This window comes from Muscardinus avellanarius (assembly GCF_963383645.1).
Source record: "Muscardinus avellanarius genome assembly, chromosome: 5".
NCBI classification, from domain to species: Eukaryota; Metazoa; Chordata; class Mammalia; order Rodentia; family Gliridae; genus Muscardinus; species Muscardinus avellanarius.
In genome coordinates, this window is record NC_137790.1 from 14700891 (window position 1) to 14711412 (window position 10522).

The window sequence follows — 10522 nt, forward strand, 5'->3', positions numbered from 1 at the left end:
TGGTATATAATACATAATGGAACTTTACTTAGCTATAAAGAACAGCAGAATTATGTCACTTCAAGTGACATCTGCCAATTTCAGAAAGTCATGGGTCATATATATTCTCTCCTATGTGGAAGAGGGAAAGAAAATACAAAATAAAAGGAATTTTGGGTAAATGATAAGAGAGATCAATAAAGCAGTGGAAAGGGATTGAAGGAGGAATTCATGGAGGAGGAAAAGAAGGATTGGGTGAGAAGAAAAGATTCAAATAATACTTTGCCCATATATATGGGCATAAAGGTATCACTATGAATCTCACTACTATGAAATGAAGAATAGAGAAGGAAATGGGGTTGGATGCAGAAAGAAACATACTAAGTGATGTGTGCATGTATGTTTGTACCACTTTTACTCGTACTATGTTGTATGATCAGAATGCACCAGTAAGTACCAAGCACAGCCAGGAGACCAGTTACAGAAACAAGGATTGCAATTGCCATGAATATTTTGTTAAAATATGTTTTTATGTTTCATATATATAATATATTTATATATATGAAACAGATATCTTTGTTTTCTTTCCTCCTTTATTTCTATGTCATGTAGCATAATATTGATAAATTTAATGTCAGTACATAAGTACTATTGAATCTATATTATAGTATCTCATTTCAGGAATATATATTGGAATATATAGAGTATTTCATGTCCCTCAAAAATTTTCGCCTCCTATTGAGGGGGAGTAACTGGTGCATTTTGGGTTTTACATATTATACTTATTTCATGTTATGCAATATTTTGATATTATTATTGTGTTTATTTGAAGATTAGTATGATTTAAAGAGACAGGGTTGGGAAACAAGTTGACAAGGAATGGACTTGTGATTATCTAGATTTTCAACTTGACTGGGTTCAACTTCACCTAAAATTATGTGACTTTGAGAGTGTTGAGATGATTGACTTATTTAATGGCAGATTGGAGCGCAAGTTCTGCCCTGAATGTAGACAGCACTGTTCCGATAGAATAGGACCTGGATAAATAGGAGAAAGCTGTGTGGATATATGGGTGGTTCTTCCTGAGGGAAGCCCACCTGCTCTCTTGTATCAGCCTTCTGCTCTTTGAATTAGATCTTTGCCATCTCTTCTCTGGAAAGTCACTTCAACATCGTTGCTTAGCCTTTCCACCTTGGGCTGGGACCAAATTAGCAGTTACTCCAATTCTGAGACTCAAGCTTTTGGAATGCTAAACCAGAGGCTGGTTTTTCTGGCTTTCCGTGTGCAGTCAGCCAGTTGGGACTACACTGTTTTGGACTGTAATATGACTTGAAAAATCCCATTTTACCATACATGTGAGTTCTGTTACTCTAGTGAACCCTGACCAACACAAATTTGAGAAACTACTATGAGTAAAGTCTAGCTATGAAGGGAGTATGTACAGAAAACACTTGAAGCAATCTGTGAATGTACACTAGTTATTTGATATTAGTATTCTGGCCTGTGCTAAGGATAATTTTATTACACATTTACTTTGTTTAACTGAAGGTTTTTGACCAAATAAATCTATTTATATAAATTAAATATCCTAACTTTAATCACATCAATAAAAATGTTAAATAAAGGACAGAGTGTGTGTGAGCTGGGCACTTTACACTGTTGCCAAGTGGAACTTACTGTTACCTGAAAAACAATATTGTGTTACATGGCATTGTTTTCTGGCCATTCAAAGTCTCTAGAGGTGTGAATGCATTTCTGGAAAATCTATTTTTACCTATGAATAAATGAAGAAGAAAATTGAATAAATACCTCAACATGCACATATAAATGACAGGAAAAGTAAATATAAATGCAAGGAACTTTTTCAAGGAAAGGCAAAATTTATTGAAAACAAGATGGAAATTTTATATTGAAGCCTTTGAGTTACAATAAATGACAAAGAAATACAAGTATTAAATGAAAAAGACTTTTTATAAATGGTGAGATGTTACTTGTGACTTCGGTTAATCAGGTAAAGCATACTGAATCTGAAGTATTCAATATGAAGATGAAATATGGTAGGACAATATTTTCCTTGTTGTGGAAAAGAAATCTTAGCTATAAGAACAATCATAGGATGTTATATGGGGATTACAGGAGGAAGAGTTCTACTAGTTAAATGGCTTCAGAAGTTTCTTAGTAGAATCCATAGGACCAGTATCTGCCACAGCAAGATGGGCGATAGCACCCATATCCATACCCACCACAGCCATAGCCCAGGCCGCCATAGCCGTAGCCTAGGCCACCATAGCCGTAGCCTAGGCTACCATAGCCGTAGTAGTTTCCATAGTAGCACATCGTATTGAGAGTGAAGGGTTCAACTGAAACAGGTTATCAACTTCAGCTGTGAATGTCGTTGTCTGTACATGGCCTTTTATACACCTTCCATGGTAGGAGAGACAAATCACAGGCAGGTGATGACTTCATATTTTATACTAATTTGAATACTAAAGCTTTAGAATTTTTAGTTTATTAGGCATAAGGAAGCTTTCATAACTAAGAATCCTTTACTATTATGTCAGGACTCCCACAATCAAAATAGATATCTTCCATTATGCTAAGTAAGATTAGTCAGTCACAAAAAAACAAGAAATCAGAAGCTTTCCCTAATATGTGAAAACTAGGGAGAAATGGGTAACAGGAGGAATTCTAGGTGAAGAAGATTCTATAGAGGAGCAGATAAGGCGACCTGAGGGGATGGGAGGGGAAGAGGGAAACTCTCTAAAGCACATGATGTACTTAAACATATCAAAGTCAATCACTAAGCCAAGCATGGGAAGGAGGGAGGGGGAGGGAATGGTGGTAACTGGGTGAGGGCTAATTGGGTGATGTGTGCATGTATGCCGCCACCATAATTTATCCCATTAAGATGTATGACTTCAATGCACCAATAAATTTTTTTAAAAAATAGGTATCTTTGGCAACCTTTATTCTATTTGGAATGCCCAAGTATGAACCTATTTTTGTTAGATTATATCTATGTATAGTTCCATGGGAAGCACTTACTTTTTATTCTTTTTTTTTTTTTTTTTTGGTGCTACTGGGGTTCATGGAAGCCCTTCTACCTCCGGGCTACTCTCCCAGAACTATTTTATATTTTTATTTGGAAACAGGGTCTCTTAAACCAGCTTGGCTGGCTTCGAACCTACGTGATCCTCCTGTCTCTGCCTCCCAAGCACGGGGATTATAAGTGTGTGCCACCATGCCTGGGTATTCTTTTTTTTCTTTTTTTTAATTGTCTGTCTCTTTTTATTTTTAGTCCCAAGTTTTGTAGAACATGTATGTTGGGACATTTTGGGTGCTAATATTATTCAAAGCCATTATTGTATCATTATTTTCAGATGCTTCAAATAGAAAATCACTTTTGTAACTTCCAATACTTATATTATTTTAATATGATTCATTCAATCAAATAAAAACTTTGGAAAAGTTTATTCTTCAAAAATAAAGCACCTCCTTTTTTCCTTTTTGGATGTGCAAAACATTTCTTATTTTTTAAATTTTTTATTAGCCCTTACCCAATTCCCACCTCATTCCATCCCCCTCCCTCCTCATGCTTGGCTTAGTGATTGACTTTGATATGTTTAAGTACATCATGTGGTTTAAAGAATTTCCGTCTTATCCCCTCCCACCCCCTTAGTTGGGTCACTTTATTTGCTCATGTATAGAATCTCCTTCTTAATTATTGCTATGTTGTTATTATACTTTTCATCTTGCAATGAAATATGTATTTAGGATTTAGAAATATTGTATGTGTAAATATGGGTTCATGAATGTAGACATTACTGAAATTACAAAATTGCCAAATTACAGATTTAATTTTTAAAGTGTCAATAATTATTTATCCTAGATAAGTTTATAACAATTATTTACTACTAAATATTTATATTTTTGTTGTTTTAATTTCATCTCTTCTTTAACCTCTAAATTTGTAACTATTTAGTATTATTGCCTTGGTCCAAGTGAGTTTACCAATGAATTACACAACTTATCATCCACATAATTATTCATTTTTCTTCAAATATGTAAATTAAAGCACTTTGGTGAATATGCAACTTAGTACATTTGTATGTCACACTTCTTGTCAAAACACTGTCCAAGAATGGGATACAAATGCTAACTCAGCTCATATCCAAGAACAGATGTGAGTTCTTTCTTGTCCTCTCCTCTCTGAATGCAGGATTCCATTTGTCCATTCAGTTATCTCTCGGAGGAGCGTGACTGTGGTAGAGCACACATGCAAATCGCCTGCCCAGTACTGGGCCTGGCTTGAGGTCATTTCTGGAAATCACTGTTGATTAATAGAGAGGTATCTTCTCATTTGTGTGAAATCTGGCCTCTTCTAAACAAGATTATACTCCGTTTTTGTTTATTTAACAGTGAATTTAATAGTTGATACGTTTGTAGCTACACTTTATGGGTGTGGATTTTGTTGAAGAAAAAAAGAAAAGGAGCTTGTTGTGTTTGGGACACACATTATTGGGTCCTCTGTTGGCAGGTGTGCACAGTCTTCCCCTGTCTTTGCTCCTCCATGTGTCTTACTGACAGGCATTTATGTTTCCAAATTCACTTCCTAAGAGGGTCCATCATAGATTCTGTTAGTGATAAGCTTTTGAGAAGGACTGAGAAATATAGACATATCAGATACATGATAAATAACACCAAGAAAAACAAATACAGTAGAAGAGTCTTAAAAAAGAAAAGAAACATATGATTCTTCACTATTTGTTTGCATTAGCAAGAAGGTATATGACCTCTGTCAAGTGGGGGTTTTTAAAAGTATATTTTCCTAGAAAACACTGCCTTGCAGATTGCAGGCAGCTGTGACTCTGGGGATTTACTTGTTATGGTTCCCAAAGCATCTTTTTTCCATTTAACATAACAATAAATTTGAGAAATTACAGTTTTTTTGTGAATCATTGTTTCTATGGCCTTTCCCATAGTTAGATATATGTTTACTTTTCTGGATAAAATAGCTGTCTGCTCAAAATATGCAAAATTATTTTTACTTCCTTAACCAAATTTAGAAAATATTACTCAAAGTTGCAGTCATATGCATGAGGGACCAACCAGGATGATGACATACAAAATATATGTGAATTAACATAACAAATAATTTTGTTGTGTCTCTAGAGTAGTGGGCAAGTCATCCATTTATTTTTTGATCATCTGTCAAAATTCTATTGATTATTACAAGTGGTATATTTCTTTTGATATTTATATTCTGTGAATATTTGCATTGATGTTTTTAAATAAGAAGAAGCACTTATCTCTTCCAGACTTTATGGACTCTCTTCTATAAAAAAAGATCCTCATCTGTAGGGTTTTTTTTTTTTTGGTTGGTTATGTGATAGATTTAGAGGCATGTGAAAAAGTTTATCCTGGAAGTGTGCAGGGAGCCAGGTTTGCTTGGGAGTATAGTAGTGCCAGGTTTGTGACACAAATACATAATGCATTATAGATTGATAGCGAATAATATAATTATGGGTATATTTATAAATATAAAATAAGTATACCTATGTACATAGATAAATTCCTTAGTTTGGTTAGTGGGAAGATCTGTGAGTAGTGTCATGGTTTGGAAATAGGATGGCCCCTGAAGAGCTCACGTATTCATGTACAGAGTTATAATTAAGTCATGAGGATTATAATCTCGTCAGTGAATGGATCCATGACAATGGATTCACTAGGTGTTAACCAGGCACGGGTGTGCGGCTGGAGGTGGTGTGTCCCTGGGGCTGTGGCCTTAGGGACTATGCTTGTGTCTTTGTACCTCCTTGTTCTCTTGCTTCTGGGCCTCCTGATGTGAGAGCAGAGCCTTGCTTGATCCCTCTCTCTGCCTCCTCTTGCTCTGCCCTGAGTTTCGCAGACCCTGCCTGACACAGAATGAACCTCAAAAATATCTGGAACTGTGAGAAAATAAATCTTTTCTGTCTAAGTTGTACGGCCAGTTATTTTGCATTACGGATTTGTCAACGTTGAGTGAAACAAATAGCAACCTTCTAAAACCTATAAGCATGTCTAGGGGCTAGATTTTTATTTTTAAATAGCTGTTCTTATTAAAAAGGAAACCCAGCTCTTTGGAAAACATATTAATACTGGTGTTGGGGGAAGGAAAGTTATAGTTGATATCAAACTATCTTTTTGTGCAAAAAGAAAGTTCTTATAAAATAATGAGGATACATCAGAAGGAGTACAGCAAGATGGAAGTGGTGGTGCACATCTGTATAGTTTAGTGTATAAGTATAGTTTAGTGGTAGCATGCCTCTGGATTCTATTCCCAGTGTCACTATATATATAAAGGAAAAAAGAAAACAGAAGCTAGCGTCTACTGGCCAAGTCTGTCATTGTTTAAACATTACCCTAAGTACTGAGAGTATCTTATTTAATTCTATTGTAACCCATTTTATAAAATATTTTATATATACAAAACCACATAATTAAATCAGAAAAGGTGCTAATGTAATAGGTGAATCCTTGATGGAACATTTACATATTCTCAAAATAATTCATTACAAAATGCTGATTAATCACAAAGCGATAAAGAGTATCTTTAGAATAGATAAACATAGAGGCCACTGCCATAATTGAATAAGGTTAATACTTCTAATAACTGAACAAATAAAATTATATACCATCTGACAATATGAAAGCAGACATATAATCATTACTAGGATAGAATCATATTTATGTTCCAAATGCAAAACTTAAATGTAAAATGTAGAAAAATAATTCAGGGACATTTTTCAAAATATCTGGAGTATAATCTGCAAATTTATCAAGGCTATGAAAATCAAAGAAAGACTGGAGAACTCTTCAGGTTTAAAAGAGACTAATGATACACAAGAACTAAAAGCGACATGCATTCTTAAAACCTTTCAGTATAAGAAGCACTGTTTGGATAGTCTTTGAAACTGTAATGTACTTTGAAGATTAAGTATAGTAATCCATCACTGTCATTTTATTGATTTTCATGGTTGTTTCATGTTTATGTTCTCTATTGGCTATGGAAAATGCATGCTCAAAGTATTATAGGTTCATAGGGCTTTATGTCAAGTGGTTTGGGGAATAAAATAATATTCTGTAACACTTTTGAATCTTTTCTATATGTTAGAAGTTATTTAAAAATAAAGTTTTAAAAAGTCAGTGATTGATCAAAAATAACAAATAAAACAGAAAGTTCAGATGGGTTGTTCATTACAGCAGTAAATGCACTTAAAAAAATTCAAGACAAGTTTCAAACAGCTCTTAGAAAATGTGAACTAGATTCAGGTACTATTCTGATAAAATATTTCACTATTAATAAAATACAATAGATGTTTTTTATTGTTACTTATTCAAATTAGGTCTAAATTTACCAGGTGAATCTGCACATTATACAGAAATATAAAGGAGAAATAATGCTAAAACAGTGTTTATGCGGACCAAAATTAGACATTTTACATTATTTGATATCAAGATTTATTGTTAGAGTTCATTAATAAATATTGTATTTTCTTGACAGAATATGAACAAAGAGATCAAAGAAAGAAATTAACAGCTCAGAAATATCAGCAATATATGCTCAACTGATATATACCAAGGATATATTTTAGTACAGTGAGAGAAGATATGACATTTTTGATAAATGATGTTGAAAATATTATTTTATAAATTTTATATGTATCTAACATCATATACCATCGTATTCAAAAATAAATTTAATATTTTATCTAAATATAAAGGTAAAATTAAAACATATATAAACAAAACACAAATAATATTTATGTTTTTTGAGTAGCAACAAAAAACATAAATAGTAAAGGGAAAAATGATGATTGAAATGCAGGACATAAAAGTTAAGCATTATCAAAATTCAGCATTAATGGAGTAAAGAGAAGCCACGGAATTAAAGATATTTGATATTCATTTGTTTGTATATGTGTGCATATACATCTAGAAATCCAATAGACAAAGGGGCAAAAGGTATAATAGGTACGTCACAAAGTGACTATATCTAAATGGTAATGAATAAACATTCAGTTGCATGATTAAAATTTCAGTAACATTAATATAGCAATTTTAAACAAAATGGGGAAATAAAAACATTATTGGAGACAGGATGTAATTAGAAATAAACACTACTGAAGACTCTGACTACATCCATTGAGTATAACATTCATGCACTTTGTATCCAGAAATTTTGTGTATAGATATATATACAACAGATGCATGTACATATTTTGTAGACACATGTACATATTGGCAGATGAAATATAATACTTAAATAGTAAAAAGCAAACAATTGCTTGTTTTGTGAAAAATGTTATATTCATACATTAGAATACAAGAGAAAAAAAAAAAACTTCTGCTACCTGAATATGTCAGAATCTCACAAACATAAAACAACAAATTAAGAAAAAGAATACACACTATGATTTTACCTTGATAAAGAGTGAAAATGTCAACACTTATTTATATTGTTAGAAAACAGAATATTGTTTACCTTGGATTGGGGGGACATGGAAATGGTAGTTGGTATGTTATTGTTTCATTTTTAAATCTAGGTATAGATTGCACTGTAAACCTATTTGTTCACGTTTTTTCATGTTTTATAATTTATAATACATGTAAAAGCACAAAATAGATTTTTTAAAAAAATTTGCTCAAGACACTTAAAAAACAGAACTCAACTTAAGTGAACATTTTTCTGGCCATTTATTAATTCATAAACATAATGAAAATAACTGCATGACAGTGTCACAGCAGTATCCTTCTTCTGCACAGGAATTCACATTCCTATGAGAAATTCTTCACCTTAAAGATTTTGTGAGAATATGAGAAATACCGCTGAGTCACAAAATGTTTACTTATGAAATAGATATAATGAAAATAGTTGAGTAGCTTTTAAATGGTTTGTGATGCTTACTAGAATAGTAAGAATATGATTTTTCTTATGTTATTAATTCATTTATTTAATATTTTCATATTATCACATGTATATTGGGAAATTTCCTAAGTGGTGAGTCATATGAATCATACTATTGGGTCTTCTAATACCTTCTATTTCCACATTTGCATTATGAGAACATTATAATTTTTCAAGATCCAATAATACAACAATAACCATTTTTAGGAAAAAAAAGGGGAGATAATTCATTTTGTGCATTGGTGAAACTGTGATGCATAATTTAAAATAATTTTGAATAACACATATTTTGTGATTTTTGTATACCAGATATTTTAAATATGTACACAGATTTTCAGTTTCGAATATTCTATCTGGGAATGACATAAAGATAATAAATACTACAAATAAAATAAGGAAGGATAATTATAATGCGATGTCAAAGGTTGGAGTTAATATAAATTATGAGAAATCTCATTAAATTTGATTTACTTAATTCATTTAAATAGTCTCAAGTTAGTATGTCATTAAAACAAACTGACTTGATACCATTCAGTGCTTGCTTTTTTATTTTTAGATGAACTTAGATATATGATTTTACTTTTGGAAAAATTAATAGAAGATACTTAATAAAAGTTAAAATACACAGGGTTAGAAGACAGCAGTCTGATTGGCTCCAGCATCTTTTCAGTTAAATTCATAGGACCTGTACCTGTCAGGGCAAAATGAATATCAGTGGCTGTATCTATTCATGCCATAGCCAGGGCAGGAGCTTAGCAGACATACTTGTGCCCAAATCCACACCCCGAGAACCACAGCATTAGTTGTGGTAGCAAATTGTGTCAAAAATAGGAGTTTTTTTAAGTAGAAAAGAAATAGTTTTTTAAATTCCCAAATCACAACTGCAAATGGGCTTCAATAAATATCCATTAGAATATGAGCAAATGTTAGAATGTTTACATCTCATATTTTTATTATTTTTTGAAATTTATTTGTTGGAAATAGTGAAAAGTATTGACAAACAAGTCAAATTTGAAATTCTATCAGGATTTATGCAGTCAGATTAGGTATGTTTTATGAGCAATAAACCCATTGGAAAAATCCTTTATTCTGTCTCTGTTTAGAGCCTCAGATTAATTTGTCGAGAAGCTATTAAGTCACATTTTTTTCTGGTATTTTTCATTCATTTATGAATTGGGTAATGTAGAATTATAAATGTCCTAATGTGTGAGTATAGATTTGTATATGGAAAAAAGTTAATGGCATCATAAAATTGATAATTTTTTTCTGATTAAAATGTGTTTTAAGGCAAGCACTTGTCTCCTAGCAATTTATATCTAATTATTACCATTGTGCATTACTCATTAATTTATAAACTCTTTGTTCTATAAATTCATGTAAATAGTTATCATATTCACATTTGTTATATCTGTCTATAGGTAAATTTATTTTTCAGTCATATAATTAACAATTTATATTATCTTTTCCTTACAATGTATTAGTTGAGTCTCTTGAGGTAGAATTTAAGTCTTATTGAATAAAATCTACTTATTACTTAAAAAATTCTTATGATGGGTCAAATATTTACATCTAAATGCACAATTCTAAGTGGACATT

General features: G+C 32.1%; 1 protein-coding gene across 1 annotated transcript; it reads right to left on the reverse strand.

Annotated features, from left to right (window-relative positions):
* Window positions 1-2154: 2154 nt before the first annotated feature.
* Window positions 2155-2316, reverse strand: LOC308263850 (keratin-associated protein 20-1-like; the record flags this gene model as incomplete). Its single annotated transcript, XM_080696943.1, has 1 exon — window positions 2155-2316. The coding sequence occupies one exon, from the start codon at window positions 2314-2316 to the stop codon at window positions 2155-2157; it is 162 nt and encodes a 53-aa protein (XP_080553069.1).
* Between the last annotated feature and the right edge of the window lie 8206 nt (window positions 2317-10522).